We start from the raw sequence: 18482 nt of genomic DNA, 5'->3' as shown, positions 1-18482 counted from the left end.
GGCTCAGTGGTTGGTTGCACCCCACGGAAGTCTGTCACACCCACCAATGAACAAATCCTTCTAGACCATTTCCCTCTTGTCATGCGCTCAATTACTGACAGAGAGACCGTGATTATGACAGGGAAGTCAGGACTCTTTGGTTCTGTCTGTCATTCTCTCAGTGACCTTGGCCAAGTCCTGTGTCCCTTTGCCTCTGTTTTCCTATCTGCATATCGGGTATGTGTTCATGGTGACTTTCCTTTCCGAAGAGTTCTGAAGATCCTTAAATGAAAGGTGCTGCACACTATGATGACAGTGACTGATGAGAATTACTGATCTCTGATCACTTAGCATAAGGCCCGTGTGCCTGCAGATTTATGGGATATCAGACCCTATGGAGACATAGACGTTATCCCTCGTTTTCTTACTAATCAACTATAATTTTTAAGTATACACAAATAGACCGAGCAGCCAATTCCTCTCTGACTCAGCACAGAGCCCAAGAGTTCTCATCTCCCTTTGGAAAGGTCCCTTATCTACTGTTTACACAGAAGTGCAGACATGGAAAGAGAGAGATCGGTAAGAGTATCTCTGGTCCCTGGCCTGTTTACATTCAGATGCCACTTCTCCCCTAGAGGCTGAGCAAATCCCCTGGGGTTGCACAGAGCCATATTATAAACAGTGCCGATGCCTGTGTCTTCTCTTCTTGTCTGATGTTGCTGCAGATCCTGGGGTGAGAAAGGTATGGGAAACGTCTACCTGAGGGGGATTCCCAGGAAAGACGCTTCCATCTCAAAATTCACAGGTACTGCATCTCTTGACGAGGAGCTCACAAGCTCGACAAACCTAATGTAATGTGTGTGTGGAGGGATGGAGTGTTAGTCTGTTGTCCTTTCTGCTGTGAACACCCATGAAACATCTCAAAGACCTTGCTAAGGGTGATGAATTTCCTCCAGTACCACAGGACAAAATATCGCTTTTTGCTGTGGCTCCCCAGCTGGTTAATGGCCTCTGGTCCAAGGAAGCAGCAGGGTGGTTCCTTCAGGATGAAAGGTATTAGTAGATGAATAAGACAAGGTGAAATTCTGAAGCCATGGGCCATAGTTTAGTCAGACCCCTCTGAGACAAAACTGACCTTGGAGTAAGACCTGACTAAAGTCCTCAGGAGCCCACCGTGTGTGAATGCAAAGACACTGTCACTGCCTCCTCTTATATCTCAGGGCCCTGGCTATTGATGGGGGAGGGGGTCTGTTAGCTGACTTTTATCTGCTGGAAAGTGCTAGGGATCCGCATTGGAACAATGATAACCAGTTTTCATCATGGACAAGACGTCTTCTAGAATGCCAGAACTTCTAGAATGTTAGAAGTTTAAATAATAAAATAGGTGAACTAGAGTGCCTCATATTAAAGGAAGATATTGATATAATAGGCATCACATGAACTTGGTGGAAGGAGGATAATCATTGGGATACAGTAATTCCAGGGTACAAAATATATCAAAAGGAGAGAAGAGGTCGTGCTGGTTGGGAAGTGAGATTACATGTGAAGGAAAACATAGAATCAAATGTGGTAAAAACCAGCACATAGTAGACTGGTAAGTATCACACTCCCGTGACTTGCTCTGTCAGTTAGCCAGTGTTTAGTCCATTTAAAGTATGCTTTACTGATATTGTAGAGTGTTCATTTTTTATCTGAAGGTTTTCCCATGAAATGAAATGCCTCAGATACCCTTGATCAACTAAACAAATATTCTCATTAAAGGATGAAATCAGGTTTGTTTGACAAAACCTTTTTACCAAAATCCATGTTGTTGATTGACATTAATTATATTCCTCGACATTTTTGTAATGAATCACATACCAGCTTCTCCATTGTTTCCTCACCTTGTGAAAATTTTTTAAACTTTTCCTTTTTTTTAATAGTTTACTGTTAACAGAGAACGGTCAGGAATTTGCTTTGGTGTTTTGCTCTGCTGCTGCCTGCCTGTGTACTTCTGGATCCGAATGAGACATGTGGCTGATCTATCCCTTTGCAACTGCCTGATTGCCTACATCTGGTTCTGAATCGGATGTGTGGCTGATCTATCAGTTTCTAACTTTGGCGTTCGTAACTCTAAGGTTTGACCGTCGATGCTGTTTAACCCCCTCCTTGACAGCTAATGGACTGGAATGTTTTTCATTGGCTCATGTGATATACTGCTTCTTTCCCACTGCAGAACAAAAGTATTTCCCTTGAACACACCCACTCTTCTGAACTATTAACAAGTTTCATTTCTACCTCTCGGAACGGGCATAAACCTTTTCTAGGAATTCTTTTCTTCTTAAAATAATTAAAAACCACCTTTTTTATTACCCTGAGCCTGCCAAGCATGGATTTTTCCCTGAAGTCTTTAGTGTCTGTTCTCATTTTTCATAAGTTCCAAATTGTATTGCTGATATTATATTTTTCCTTTTCCCCAGTTGTTGCATATTTCTGTTTTCCCGCTAATGGCGGCCTTCACTTTCCACTGAACCGGGTTTTTCCCCAAAGTTCTCTGCTTTCTTGACTGTGGATTGTGATTTTTTAGGTATCTAATCATCTTTTCTAAAAGAACTCTCAATATTCATTCCCATTTTTCTGTCTAAATATTTCCTTCCTATCAGTTTTGCTGTTACTTTGCCTCAGCTTTGGGGAATTTGCCTTTTTGAAGCACTAAATACTTATAGGTTTCAGAGTAGCAGCTGTGTTATTCTCGATCCGGAAAAAGAATAGGAGGACTTGTGGCACCTTAGAGACTAACACATTTATTTGAGCATAAGCTTTGTGAGCCACAGCTCACGAAAACTTATGCTCAGATAAATTTGTTAGTCACTAAGGTGCCACAAGTACTCCTTTTCTTTTTGTAAATACTTATGGTTATTACTTGTGGGGAACTGTTCTTTGTCAATTTGAATGTAATCAGTTCATTCTTCATTTTGCTCTCCTTTCTCATATGCCCCCTTCTTTATCTCTTCTCTAAGCTCAACAGTCCCACACTGTTCATTCTGTCTGCATATGGCAGTCTCCCCAATTCTCATAGCCTGCCTTTGAAACCCCCTTTCTGTGTTCTATATCTTTTATAGGGACCAGGTGACCAAAACCGAGCACAGGTCCACAGCAGGTTATTCTGCATCCCATTCTTTAGGCATCCAATCATTGTCTTTGTTTGGCCACCACTGCGAATGAGGAGGTGTTTCCATTGAGCTGCTATCAATGACATCCAGATATTTTCCCTGACGTATTGTAGCTGGGATGTTTCTGCCTGGCACATGTCTTAGCAAAAGTACAGATTTTTTCCACTCTGAGATTTTGAGCAAGCAGGTGAATGGGGAAGTCCCGACAGCATGGACTCACTAGCTTGGCTTTCAAAGAAATAAAAAACAATGACGGATAACCAGTATCCACACACATGTTTCCTCTTGGTGCCTATTAATGTTTCCCACACCACGGGATGTAGGAATTATTGACCCATGGAGCACCATCAAGTACGGAATGGCGTTATTAGGGTCAGTTATTCAGAGTTAATTTATTTGAATAAAGAAAATGCCATTTTCCAGTGTGTGAAAAATGATCAATTTGATTCACCCGTGAAAACAGCCTCCGGTTGTGCATATATTGTCTCATAATGGCATTGTCTCTCCATCCAGGCATTTCTCATGTGACCACCACCCTAGACTCTGCACACATACAGCAAGTCGAGGCAATTCACAGTAGATGCAGGCGACACCGTTCTGCCTCAAAGTTGGAGATCTTCTCTCCAACTCCATGTCAGATTCCAACACAACCGACTTCTCCAACCCCTCCACCTTCATCCTGCTGGGCATTCCTGGCCTGGAGGCAGCCCACGTCTGGATCTCCATCCCTTTCTGTGTCATGTACACCGTCACCCTCTTGGGGAACTTCACCATCCTGTTTATCGTGAAGACAGAGCCGAGGCTCCATGAGCCCATGTACTATTTCCTCTGCATGCTGGCCATCACCGACCTGGTCCTGTCTGCATCCACCGTGCCCAAAATGCTGAGCATCTTCTGGTTCAATTCCAGGGAGATAGATTTTAGTTTGTGCCTCACCCAGCTCTACTTCATTCACTGCTGTATAGTGATGGAGTCTGGAATCGTCGTGGCCATGGCTTTGGATCGTTACGTGGCCATCTGCCATCCCCTGAGGCATTCCACCACTCTGACCTACCGCTTTGTGGCCAAAATCGGCCTGGCCGTGGTGCTGCGTGGCAGCATTCTTGCACTGCCCTTTCCTTTCCTGGCAAGGCAGTGGCCATATTGTAGAACCAACATCATCTCCCACACGTACTGCGAGAACATAGCCGTGGTGAAGCTGGCCTGCGCTGACATACGCATCAGTAGTTACTACGGCCTCTCTGTGGCATTCTTAGTGATTGGTCTGGATGTGTCTTTTATCACTGTGTCCTATATCCAGATCCTCAGAGCCATCTTCAGCCTCCCGACAAAGGACGCCCGGCTCAAGACTTTTGGGACCTGTGGCTCCCACCTCGGTGTCATTTTAGCGTTTTATATCCCAGCTCTCTTCTCCTTCCTCACACACAGGTTTGGCCACAATGTGCCCCCGTATTTCCACATTCTCATGGCCAACATGTACGTTCTACTGCCCTCCATGCTAAACCCCATCATCTACGGGGTGAGAACCAAACAGGTCCGGGACAGGCTGCTCTGGCACGTTACTCATATTGAATAAAGTTTACTTCTGGTGCTCTGGCTCTCAGATCAAGCTCTGTGGAGATCTGATGGTTGACATGGTGCTGTGTTCTCTTCCCTGAATCACTGACTAGAGACATTACATCCTTTCTTTACCTTACAGTGCTGTATCAACCTGACAATCTGGGGAATCCATCGATGTACAACTCAGAGGGTTGCCACATTTCCTATTGCTGGTAACTGGACACCTGAGGCCCCACACTTTGCCCCACCTCCTCCCCCGTTTGTCCTGCCCCTGTCACTCACTCCTCTCCTCCACTATCCCTATTACTCCCTGGATTGTCTTCATCCCCTCTCTACCCCAGCTGCATCCTCTATGTGCCAGGGCTGGAACGGGAGTTTCAGAAGCCTGATGAGGATCCTTCCTGCTTGTAGGACTTAGCCCCAGTTGAGCAGGGGCTGATGTGAGTTAATGACACGGTTGTGTCCCCCCACACACACTCTGCTGTAACTGGACACTGCCAGATCCCCTTTTCGACTCGATGTTCCAGCTGAAAATCAGGGGGAAGGGGTGGTTAGTGGTGTGGAACCCTAGCATCCTGGGGTGGAGGCTATGGGATAGCAGGGTGGAGGGTTTAGAATGGACATCAGCGTGGGGCTGACGGAGTGGGTGGTCTGTGAATGGATATTAGCGTGGGGCTGATGGGGGAGAGGGGTCTGAGAATCGATATTATCTATGCAGGTGATGGGGGGTGGGACCTGTCTGGGAATGGATATTTGTGTGGGGTTGACGTGGGGGTGTGTGTCTGGGAATGGATATTAGTGTGGGACTGATGGGGAGCAGGTGGTCTGGGAATGGATATTAGCATGGGACTGATGGGGGAGGACCTTGGACTGTGTAATGACATGGAGGACACACCCCTCTCTCCCCTAGCTCCTGGGGAGTTGGGTGGGGGGAAGTCCTTTTATCCCAACTCAAGAACAGCTTATTAATCACTTCACAGCATTTCTTATGATTTTCTTTTTCAGGGGGCTTTTTAGCCTTTTCAGTTAAAACGGACACAGCCCCTTTATATCATTTTGCCTCCAATTGATACTTTTGTTTTTCCTGCATTTGTGCATTCATATCACATTCCAATTCCTGACAAGTCTGAGTTAACTCAACCATAGCTGGGCATTGGCTATATTTTGCATCAGAGAAGTTTGTAAATCTCTTTGCATCCCCTCATTTTGCAATCTCAGCTTCTGCAGCTCCTGTTGCAAATTTTCCTTATCATCTTTCCAGATCTCATGCTCCTCTGCAAATTTATTCACAGCCTGATACATAATCCAAACAGCAGCATTTGTCATTTGTTCCTTTTTTAGGAGTGGGAGTGCCACAAGTCTGATATTTTAATAATATGTCATTCAAACACCCTTCCCTGAACAGGACAGGAACAGCGTTTAGCAGCCGGGGAACAGAGCCAAGATCCTCACATGCCTATCTCAGTAAACACCCCTCCACCATAACTGGAGGGTTCGTGGCATCCCCTTCAGCCTCGGTACGATGACCCCTCACTGTCTGCATTTGCAAACCCCGAGCCATAAATAATAGGTCAGAACTGATTCAGCACAATATGTAAATTAGTTGGTCAACACCAGTGATCCAGGATAGCAACCTCTTACCAAGAAGCCAGTCCAGAAACAGCATTCATTCAGTTCAAAAACCTATTCACGTAGACATGACAGTAAACCATGCTCTGCTATCAAATATTAACACTAGGGGGCGCGACTACCCCTGAAATGGGTCTTTCATGACTCCCAGTGGAGAGGATGACTGTCCTACCAGTGAATACGTCCACAAGAATTATCCGCAGTACACAGCATTTTATTGAGAAGGAATTACACAAGCGGTGATGGGTCATATCAAGCACATAACTCCTGTGTTAGACAAAGCTATACATTAAGAGCTTTACATTCCCCTAAATGAGCCTCTGTTTCACAGAGATACACAAGCAGTTCCTGTGCTGGCCCCACGCAGTGCTGCTTGGCACGCAGAGAAGGGGGTTGCCAATTTTATATACGGCTTCTTTTCTCTTTGTCTGTTCTTCTCAGCCCTCTGGTCTGTCTCGGATGCCCTCGAGGCAAGGATTTGACTGTGTTGAGAACTGCTGGGATCCGTGCTGAGGCAGAGAGGAATTGGAAAGAAAGAAAAAGTAAAAGAAGCACCTCTGTAAAATCAGGATGGAAGGTAATTGTACAGGACAATCAGATTCAAAACACAGAGGATTTCCCTCTAGGCCAAACTTTAAAGTTACAAAAAGAAAACCAGGAATACACCTTCCTCTCAGCACAGAGAAAATTACAAGTCAAAACAAAAATAAGCTAACGTATTCCCTTGCTAGTACTTAGCGATTCTAATGGAGTCGGATTGCTTGCTTCCTTGATCTGTGTCTGGCAAGCAATCAGAACAGACAGACCAAAACCTTCCCCCCCCCCGGCTCCGCCCCCCAGATTTGAAAGTATCTTGTCCCCTTATTGGTCCTTTGAGTCAGGTGCCAGACAGGTTACCTGAGCTTCTTAACCCTTTACAGGTAAAAGGATTTGGGGCCTCTGGCCAGGAGGGAGTTTATAGTACTGTATAGAGGAAGGTTGTTACCCTTCCCTTTATATTTAGGACACCAGTAGTAAGGGACCTTCCGAAGGGAGATGAGAACTCCTGGGCTCTGTGCTGAGGCAGAGCGGAATTGGCTGTGTGACGTTGCACTCCATATGCTTTATGGAAATATACTTATGAGTATGAATCTGACCTTAATGGCATATGATTTCTGTGAAATGCCTCTTGTCATGTACTATTGGAAAAGGTACAATCAACTGAATGTGTTCATCCTATTTGTATGCATGTATCATTTTTATGACTGAAGGTAGGAATCTGAAGTATAAACTTGTATTACTGATGTAGTCACGCTAAGTGAGGGCCATGAACGGTATTTCAGGGAAACGATGGCTCCATTTAAGTCGAGCAATTGGCTGTGAATGGGTTTTGTCCTGTATGTTTGGGGGGCACCTGCAAGCAGGAGGGGCAACGGGGGCCCTGCAAAGAGAGGTGGCCAAGTCAGCTGATACTGGAATCCATCTTAAACCATGTACTTCTCCATCAGGAACTGGGAGAGAGTCAAACTGAAACAAAGGACTTCCACCTTTGGCTAAATCCGTAACTATCCTCACAGTGTGCAGCACGTTTTATTGAAGGATCGTCAAAACACCTAGGAAAGAAAAGTCATTATGAACATGTCCCCATTACACAGATAGGCAAATTGAGGCACCAGGAGGCATACATTTGCCAAGGTCACACAGAGATTGTGTGGAAGGGAAACAGATAGGACACAGGAGGACAGATAGGACCCCGGAGTCCTGACTTCCCTGCCGTAACCACAGTTTCTCGTCATGCCAGAGCCACGGTTTCCATCATGCAATTCAAACCAAATGCAGTGGGTGGGTGGGAGTGCATGAAGAAGATGACTGAGGCAGGGAAGGGGGGTTGATCACCAGTGCGAGGTTGGTATACTGGCTCTCCAGCCACAATATCATTGGGATGGGGTGCAGTGAACAAGGGGTGCAATTTAAAAGGGAGAAGGGGCACAGGCCCTTAGGGAGGGGACATGGGTGCATGGAGCAAGAGGTAATCAAGGGGGTGGCAAGTTAAGGTTAGGGGAAAAGCAGACCAGGGTGGGGCAGGAAAAGCAGAAGTAGGAACTGCTGAGGTGAGGGCGGGACAGGCAAACTAACAAACACAGAACTTCCAAGGGGGCCTGGGCAGGGGGGAGTACAATGGGGAACAAGGGGTGGGCAGGGTGGGCAGCGAGGGAAACAGCGGCAAAGTGCTGCAGGCAGGTCAGTGGGCAAAGCATTGTGTATGGGGGGAGCCCACCAGCCAAATACACCTGGGAGGGGGGCACTTGTACAACTCAGTCTTTGACAAAGATCTTGAGAAAGGTGAAGCAAGCAGCTGTATTGAGGGGTGACGAACAGGTTCAGGTGGTGGTCAGTGGAGGGGGCAGAGGCAGTGGTGGGGGGGTAGATGGGCTAGTGGGAGGACTCCACGCCACTCCCCCAGCTCCCCAAAAGGGGGATATCTACCACCACCACAGGAGCAAAGATGGAAAGTCACTCAGTCCAGCCAAAAACCCCCTCCACAGTGTCCCACACCAGTCTTCCTCTTCCTACTCCTTGACGACAGCAGCAGGAGCCTCCAGTGCAGCTGCAGTGAGCAACAGCCATCACCAAGGAGAGACCCCAGGGATGGGGCTGGTGTCCCTCACTTCCCTCGGGAGAGCAGGCAGGCAGGGGCCCCAGATAAGAGCAGCAGCAGCCAGGAAGACCTCCAGCCAGCAGGGAGCCAAAGAGAACTGGCTAGCCATTGCAGTGTGGCCTTACTGAATTCCAGGATGCAGGTGGGCTCATCTAAAGGCTCCTTCCCCAGCCTTGTAGGAGGAGCCACGAGATCCAAGATCCAAGTGAGTGCAGGGGACGAGAAAGCAAGAATAACTGGTTCTGGAGTGGAGCTCATAGCGTCCAAACTAGGGATCCAGAGGGGGACACTGAGGCCAGAACCCTTTTTAGCACCCACTCCTCCTCAAAGCTGCCTAGGAAACCAGTGGTCATCGCCAAGCGCAACTATGTCTGGATGCTTGAGACAAGGGAGGAGCAGAAATAGTCCCCACATTTGCAGAGCACCTCACTGTCCAGCATCCTCCTGCAGTTGTGGATTGTCACTTTGGCCAGCGCCAGGAGGAGGCTGATGAGGAGGTCTTGTCACTCAATGGGGCCCTGGACAAGGTGTGCATATAAGAAGAGGTGTGGGGAAAAGTGCAGCCAGAACCTCCACAAGTCTCCTTCACACAGAAAAAGGGCAAGCATCGGAGATTGGAGTGAACCGTTCTAAGTACACACCCATGCTCACAGCTTCGTGAAGGAACCGCCAACCGATATCCCCGGCAGGCTGCGGGACCAGCGTGGAGTCTAGGCTGGCCCACCAAGGTTCCTCACCCTTCTCAGGTGGCACTAGGTCCCGCCCCTTGGTATCAGGGTACGAGGGTGAGGAAGTGAAACTTCTGGAGCATGAGCATGAACAGTTGTTCCCTAGGTGTGGTTTGAAAGTGAGCTCGCTGCAGGGCATGTCGCTGCCTTGGGTTAGGGAAGGGAGAGGGCTGGGGGTGTTCACAGGGGCCTGATGACAAACTCCAGAGGGCCTCAGATGGTGGGTGGGCGGGGAGCACCTTCTCGCAGGATCGGCTCAAGGAAAACCTGAGTGGTGGGTGATAAATCTGCCCCACCTCCTGGAGCAAGGACAGGGGTATCTGAAGGTGGGAGAGCCCCATGTGCCAACCAAGTGGCTGGGGATCCACCCAGTCCCCCTGGTCGTAGTCCAGGAGGGCTCTCATTCTGGTGGCTTCTGCCAGGACTAGCCTCCGGCGCACTGAAGGGGACTCTGCAACCTGCACACGGAAATGGGGGTTGTAGAGCAGAGAGGACAGGCCACCTCTGCAAGGTGGCCTGCCCCCTCAGTGGCCACCATGGGCCTGGCAACCAATAGCAGCTTCCAGGTCAGGAGCAGGTCCTGGTAGAAGTCCAAGAGCTCAGGTAGGAAGACCCCTCAAATGGAGATAAAAGACATGCTGGTTGTATCAGAGCCCTTGGAAGAGGCAGAGGAAGGTGTGTGCCAACGTGCTTCAGACTACCTGTGCCATAAAGGAGTCTCTGCAGGACCTGGAGGTGGAAGACATGGACCTGGCTGTGGAGGCAGACCAGGCCTTGTCCTTCCTCCTTCAGGGGAGACTCGGAACCCCTGCAGAGACCCAGTGCAGCCCCGGCCAGAAGAACTCCAGAGCCATCCTCTGGAGCCGGGCCAGGAGCAGGGACAGGACCATTTAGTTAAGCACCAGTTCCCTCCCTCACGGACTAAGGCACTGAAGCAGTTCTGTCCATTTGCACAGCTGCCCAGCCACCCTGCCCTTCAAATCCTGCCAATACTCCTGCAAAGAAAGATGTGCGGTGGAAAGATAAACTGACCCTTCCACGCATCTCCTCTGAATGCTCTGGATGAGGATGGAACCGTCCAGTACCAAAAGGCAGGTGATGTGCTTCTTGACCCCCCTCTTTTTCGTCAGGCCATAGAAGAAGCAGGAGTTGTGATCCATCTCCCAAAGGAGACGGGTGCAGGATTGAACCAACGTGCTGCATGCAGCGGCAGCCAGGGAGAGCTCCGGCCAGCAGGGTAGCCAGAGCAAACTGGCCAGCCACTGTAGGGAGGCCAAGGGGCCTCCCACTGATCCAGAGGGGAGGACAACTCTATGAACCCTGGTGGGCTGAGCCAGCCCATGGCTCTCCGACTGGAAGTCAGAGGTCAGAACAGGAAGTAGAAAGGGCCGATCCTGGGGCTAAGTTGGGGTGCACTTGTACAGATGCCTCTTGCCCACTCCCAAGCTGGGAAACTGCAGCAGATCGCCACCAAGCCGAGGACTGGGCCTTGGACTGGGACTTAGTGGAGTTGGGAGGGATGACGGTCAGCCCTCCCCTGCCACCCAACCACTGGGGTGGAAGTCCCCCGCTCTGTAGACCAAGGAGCCTGCGACCGTTGGCCATCCACAGACGTTGGGATGCCCGACCATCTTACTGCTCGGCCCTGAGCTTGACTTTTTGCTGCCCCTCCCTGACTGAGGAACTGGGGCTCATAACTGACTGTCTGCTGCTTGGCCCTCAACACAGGCCCAAAGCATAGACTCTTTGCTGCCCTGCCCTGATGGAGGGCTTGGACTCGTAACTGTTTGCTCCTGAAGGCAGTCTTGTCATGTGCTCAGTTCTGATGGAGAGACCATGGATACAGCAGGGAAGCACAAGGACTCCTGTGTTCTGTCTGTCATTCTATGTGTGTCCTTGGCCAAGTCACATCTCCCTGTACCTCAGTTTAGCTATATGTAAAATGGGGATATGTTCATCGTGACTTTCCCTTGCAAGGTGTTTTGAAGATCCTCCAATGAAAGATGCTACATGGCATTATGACAGTTACTAATGAGAATTACTGATCTCTGATCCCTTAGCGACAGCCCCATGTGCCTGCAGAAAGTGTTTGTATCAACTCTCAGTCATCTGTCTTCACATCTCTGTCTACTCTCTATCCATCCATCCTGGGCATTTACAGGGTATCACACCCTACGGAGATCAAGTCATTATCCCTAATTTTCTTGCTAATCAACTATAATTTTTAAATATACACAACTACACAGAGTAGCCAATTATGCTCTGACTCAGCACAGAACTCAAGAGTTCTCATCTCCCTTTGGGAAGGTCCCTTAATTACTGTTTACTCCTAAAACTGTATAAATAGCACAGAAGTGCAGACAGGCTTGTCTCCACCCTCTTTGCATTCAGATGCTCTTTTCTCCATTAAAGGCTGAGTGAACCCAGCTGGGATTGGACAGAGCTCCATTATAAACGGTGCGCAGCTCTGTGTCGTCTGTCGGCGCGGGATGCTGCTGCTGCTGCTGGGGTGAGTGCGGTGTGGGTCACGGCGACCTGAGGGGGATTCCCAGGGAAGACATTTCTCTCTCAGAATTCACAGGTAGCCAGCAATTGGTGCTTGAGAAACCCTGTGCAACTTGGGTGTGATGGAAAAGAGAATAGGTCTGTTATCCTTTCTGCTCTGCACAGACATTAAACATTCCAGGGCCTTGCCACAGGAGATGAGTTTCCTCCCATATCATGGGCCAAAATGTCCCTGTATGTTGTGCCCCTGCAGCTGATGGCCTCCAGCCCCAAGGTGGCTGCATTTCAGTGGCACAGTGGATCCTCAGGATTAAAGGTATTGGTAGATGTACAAGACAAAGGCCAAATTCTGATGCTGTGGCCCATACGTTGGCCAGTCACCACTGAGGAAAAAATCTTGTTGGAGTAAGAACTAAGTAAAGACTTCAGGAGGCAGCTGTGTGTTAATGCACAGAGACTCTCACCTCCTCCTATTGCATTTCAGAGCTCTGGCTGTTAACAGGGTGGCTGTTACCTGACTTATATATTGGAAAACATGGAGGTCCTCGGGCTTCTAACTAGAATAATTATAAATAATGTCAACGTAGAGAAGACATCTTCTCTCCTAGCTTTATTCCAGAAGTTGCTTGATCTGTTCTGTCTGAACTTTTTTTAAAAAAAGGTTAAGCCAGAAGCAGATGCCCACCATGATACATTTCAGGCCAAACACTTAATGTTTGGCAAACTTATAAGCATCTGAAAATGAGGACTTCTAATTCCACGTGTCAGACACCCTACACTAAGGCGGTGCCACCAGCACCACCTACAATGCCCAGTCCATTTGTGAAACCCATTCAGCGACACTGAAACGGTCATTGTAATTCAATGTTCCCTTACACTTGTGTTATGAGACACAGTAAATATACATTCCTGACATACTTTCTTTATGGATAGATTCATAGTGTTTAAAGACGTAAGGGACCATTTGATCATCCATTCCGACCTCCTGAATAACACAGGCCATTAAATTTCACCCAGTTACCCATTTACTGAGATGCACAATTTGTGTTTGACAAAGGCGCTGTCTACACTAGAATTTCATATCATAGAATCATAGAGCCACATGGTGAGAGGGGATCGCAAGGGTCGTGTAGTCTAACCCTCTGCTAAAATTCAGGATTTGTTGCATGTAAACCATTCAGGACAGATGGCTATCCTGCCTCCTTTGGAAAACCTACAGAGAAGGAGCTTCTACAACCTCCCAAGGCATGTATCCTGGTGTCCTACTGTTCTCAGAGTTAGGAAGTTCCTCCTGATATTTAATCTAAATCTGCTGTGCTGTAGTTTGAATGCATTGCCCTCTGCAGGAAGAGAGAACAACTTTTCTCCTTCTTTTTTATGGCAGCCTTTCAAATACTACATAAGAATATAAGAACGTAAGAATGGCCATACGGTGTGAGAGCAAAGGTCCATCTAGCCCAGTATTCTGTCTTCTGACAGTGGCCACTGCCAGGTGCCCCAGAAGGAATGAACAGAACAGGGAATCATCAAGTGATCCATACCCTGTCGCCTGTTCCCAGCTTCTGGAAAACAGAGGCTAGGGGCACCATCCCTGCCCATCATGGGTAATAGCCATCGATGGACCTATTTGAAGACTGCTATCATATCCATCCTTAACCTCCTGTATTCCAAAATAAACATACCAAGTTCTTTCAGCCTTTGCTTGTATGCCTTACATTCCGTCCCTTGGATCATCTTTGTCACTCACCTCTGGACCTTTTCCAGTTTCTGTACATCCTTCTTCTAGATTTGTGACCAAAATTGGACACAGTATCCAGCTGAGGCCTCCTGTTGTGATCTAACCAGTGCCAAGTTGAGTTGTACTATCACCCACCATGACTTGCATGCTATGTCTCCACTAATGCAACCTAATATTGTATTTTCTTTTTTTGCAATAGCAAAAAAATCCACACCCATAAAAGATACAGTTATATCAGCCTAACCCCAGTGTAGACAGCATGAGATTGACGGAAGAATTCTTCCATCGATCTAGCTACCACCTCTCAGGGAGATGAATTACCTGTGCTGATGAGAGAACCCCTTCTGTCAGTGTAAGTAGTGTCTACACTGAATTTCTTCAGCAGCCCCACTGTAGATGCAGATATTCCAGAAAAGCATAAAACCTGGACCTGCAGACATGTGGAGTTGGAGAATTCACCATTTCCTTTTGCAGCATGTTCCAATGGTTAACCACCATTAGTGCTAATTATTTGGCCTTTATATCCAACTGGGATTTGTCTGGCTTCAGCTTCCAGCCATTAGACCTTGATCTGTCTTTTGTCCTAAATTTCAGAGCCTATTATTACCAACGGTTTTCTCCCCATGAAAATCTCCACTTGTCTTTTTGATAAGATAAATAGATGAAGCTCTTTATGTCTCTCACTGTCTGACATTTTCTCCAAACTTCAATCTTTTTTGTGGCTCCTTTCTGAACCCTCTCCAATTTCTCAACATCCTTTTTGAAGTGTGGATCCCAGGACTGGACACAGACGGCTTCACCAATGCCATGTGCAGAAGTAAAATCCTTCCCCTGCTCCAACTCACCACTCCCCTGTTTATGCATCTAAGGGTCGCATCATCCCTTTTGGCCACGGTATCACACTGGGAACACATGATGAGGTGGTTGTCCACAATGACCCCTACATCCTTTTCAGGGTCACATCTTTCAAGAACATAGTACCCTAGTCTTTGGGTCGGGCCTGCGTACCTTGTTCCGAGAGGATAACTTTTCATTTGACTTTTCTATTGTTTCCTGCTTGTCGCTTTCCCTCCACTGCCTGCATTCTATCCTGTCTGCATCAGAGTACTGCAGCACCTCCCGGAACATATCTGCCTTGCTCCAACTTGAGCGCTTTCTTATCTGACAGAGATGCTCGGCCGGAGTGGAGGGGGCTGCCTCCTTTCAAGGACATATCTGGTGAAGCACAAGTGACAATAAACAGAAGCATTATTGTTAAGTACATGTACCATAATGAAATGCTACATTAAAATACACCACTGGTAACACACCAATCACTTATTGGTTGACCCTTCACAAGCACACATTCCGATGAACACTGCAACCATACAGACTAACATGGCTGCTACTCTGAAAACTGCAACCATGGTGAGTGTACCCTGGGTTGGGGGACATTGTGCGGAGGAGAAAAGCAATAGGAAAGGGGTCGTGGGAAACTCATGGGCACCAATGATACTGCCAAGAATGACCTTGAGCGGATAACTGCGGACTACGTGGCTCTGGGAAGAAGGATAAAGGAGTTTGAGGCGCAAGTGGTGTTCTCGTCCATCCTCCCCGTGGAAGGAAAAGGCCAGGGCAGGGACCGTCGAATCGTGGAAGTCAACAAATGGCTACGCAGGTGGTGTCGGAGAGAAGGCTTTGGATTCTTTGACCATGGGATGGTGTTCCATGAAGGAGGAGTGCTGGGCAGAGACGGGCTCCATCTTACGAAGAGAGGGAAGAGCATCTTTGCGAGCAGGCTCGTTAACCTAGTAAGGAGGGCTTTAAACTAGGTTCACCGGGGGAAGGAGACCAAAGCCCTGAGGTAAGTGGGAAAACGGGATACCGGGAGGAAGCACAGGCAGGAACATCTGTGATGGGAGGGCTCCTGCCTCATACTGAGAATGAGGGGCGATCAGCAGGTTCTTTCAAGTGCTTATATACGAATGCACAAAGCCTTGGAAACAAGCAGGGAAAACTGGAGGTCCTGGTGATGTCAGGGAAGTATGACGTGATTGGAATAACAGAGACTTGGTGGGATAACTCACATGACTGGAGTACTGTCACGGATGGTTATAAACTGTTCAGGAAGGACAGGCAGGGCAGAAAAGGTGGGGGAGTAGCACTGTATGTAAGGGAGCAGTATGACTGCTCAGAGCTCCGGTACGAAATTGCAGAAAAACCTGAGTGTCTCTGGATTAAGTTTAGAAGTGTGAGTAATAAGAGTGATGTAGTGGTGGGAATATCCTATAGACCACCGGACCAGGGGGATGAGGTGGACGAGGCTTTCTTCCGGCAACTCGCAGAAGCTACTAGATCGCACGCCCTGGTTCTCATAGGTGACTTTAATTTTCCTGATATTTGCTGGGAGAGCAATACAGCGGTGCATAGACAATCCAGGAAGTTTTTGGAAAGCGTAGGGGACAATTTCCTGGTGCAAGTGCTAGGGGAGCCAACTAGGGGGGGAGCTTTTCTTGACCTGCTGCTCACAAACAGGGAAGAATTAGTGGGGGAAGCAAAAGTGGATGGGAATCTGGGAGGCAGTGACCATGAGATGGTCGAGTTCAGGATCCTGACACAGGGAAGAAAGGTAAGCAGCAGGATACGGACCCTGGACTTCAGGAAAGCAGACTTCGACTCCCTCAGGGAGCGGATGGGTAGGATCCCCTGGGGGACTAACATGAAGGGGAAAGGAGTCCAGGAGAGCTGGCTGTATTTCAAGGAATCCCTGTTGAGGTTACAGGGACAAACCACCCCGATGAGTCGAAAGAATAGTAAATATGGCAGGCGACCAGCTTGGCTTAATGGTGAAATCCTAGCAGATCTTAAACATAAAAAAGAAGCTCACAAGAAGTGGAAGGTTGGACATATGACCAGGGAAGAGTATAAAAATATTGCTCGGGCATGTAGGAATGAAATCAGGAGGGCCAAATCGCACCTGGAGCTGCAGCTAGCAAGAGATGTCAAGAGTAACAAGAAGGGTTTCTTCAGGTATGTTGGCAACAAGAAGAAAGCCAAGGAAAGTGTGGGCCCCTTACTGAATGAGGGAGGCAACCTAGTGACAGAGGATGTGGAAAAAGCTAATGTACTCAATGCTTTTTTTGCCTCTGTCTTCACTAACAAGGACAGCTCCCAGACTGCTGCGCTGGGCATCACAAAATGGGGAAGAGATGGCCAGCCCTCTGTGGAGAAAGAGGTGGTTAGGGACTATTTAGAAAAGCTGGACGTGCACAAGTCCATGGGGCCGGACGAGTTGCATCCGAGAGTGCTAAAGGAATTGGCGGATGTGATTGCAGAGCCATTGGCCATTATCTTTGAAAACTTGTGGCGAACGGGGGAAGTCCCGGCTGACAGGAAAAAGGCTAATGTATTGCCAATCTTTAAAAAAGGGAAGAAGGAGGATCCTGGGAACTACAGGCCAGTCAGCCTCACATCAGTCCCCGGAAAAATCATGGAGCAGGTCCTCAAGGAATCAATCCTGAAGCACTTACAGGAGAGGAAAGTGATCAGGAACAGTCAGCATGGATTCACCAAGGGAAGGTCATGCCTGACTAATCTAATCGCCTTCTATGATGAGATTACTGATTCTGTGGATGAAGGGAAAGCAGTGGATGTATTGTTTCTTGACTTTAGCAAAGCTTTTGACACGGTCTCCCACAGTATTCTTGTCAGCAAGTTAAAGAAGTATGGGCTGGATGAATGGACTATAAGGTGGGTAGAAAGTTGGCTAGATTGTCGGGCTCAACGGGTAATGATCAATGGCTCCATGTCTAGTTGGCAGCCGGTGTCAAGTGGAGTGCCCCAGGGGTCGGTCCTGGGGCCGGTTTTGTTCAATATCTTCATAAATGATCTGGAGGATGGTGTGGATTGCACTCTTAGCAAATTTGCGGATGATACTAAACTGGGAGGAGTGGTAGATACGTTGGAGGGCAGAGATAGGTTACAGAGGGACCTAGACAAATTGGAGTATTGGGCCAAAAGAAACCTGATGAGGTTCAATAAGGATAAGTGCAGGGTCCTGCACTTAGGACGGAAGAACCCAATGCACAGCTACAGACTAGGGACCGAATGGCTAGGCAGCAGTTCTGCGGAAAAGGACCTAGGGGTGACAGTGGACGAGAAGCTGGATATGAGTCAGCAGTGTGCCCTTGTTGCCAAGAAGGCCAATGGCATTTTGGGATGTATAAGTAGGGGCATAGCGAGCAGATCGAGGGACGTGATCGTTCCCCTCTATTCGACATTGGTGAGGCCTCATCTGGAGTACTGTGTCCAGTTTTGGGCCCCACACTACAAGAAGGATGTGGATAAATTGGAGAGAGTCCAGCGAAGGGCATCAAAAATGATTAGGGGTCTGGAACACATGACTTATGAGGAGAGGCTGAGGGAACGGGGTTTGTTTAGTCTGCAGAAGAGAAGAATGAGGGGGGATTTGATAGCTGCTTTCAACTACCTGAGAGGTGGTTCCAAAGAGGATGGTTCTAGACTATTCTCAGTGGTAGAAGATGACAGGACAAGGAGTAATGGTCTCAAGTTGC

At 48.1% G+C, this 18482-nt stretch overlaps 1 protein-coding gene across 2 annotated transcripts; it reads left to right on the top strand.

Annotated features, from left to right (window-relative positions):
- The first annotated feature begins 3762 nt into the window (after positions 1–3762).
- On the top strand, positions 3763–7603 carry LOC141997576 (olfactory receptor 52E8-like). Of its 2 annotated transcripts, XM_074970076.1 has the most exons (2): positions 3763–4679; positions 7585–7603. In XM_074970076.1, the coding sequence occupies exons 1-2, from the start codon at positions 3763–3765 to the stop codon at positions 7601–7603; spliced, it is 936 nt and encodes a 311-aa protein (XP_074826177.1). The 2 variants fall into 2 exon arrangements, with proteins under 2 accessions (XP_074826177.1, XP_074826102.1); XM_074970001.1 differs by lacking the exon at positions 7585–7603 and having other exon boundaries at positions 3763–4707.
- Positions 7604–18482: the final 10879 nt, after the last annotated feature.

This window comes from Natator depressus, chromosome 1 (assembly GCF_965152275.1).
Source record: "Natator depressus isolate rNatDep1 chromosome 1, rNatDep2.hap1, whole genome shotgun sequence".
NCBI classification, from domain to species: domain Eukaryota; kingdom Metazoa; phylum Chordata; order Testudines; family Cheloniidae; genus Natator; species Natator depressus.
This window is presented reverse-complemented; position numbering and strand designations above follow the sequence as displayed.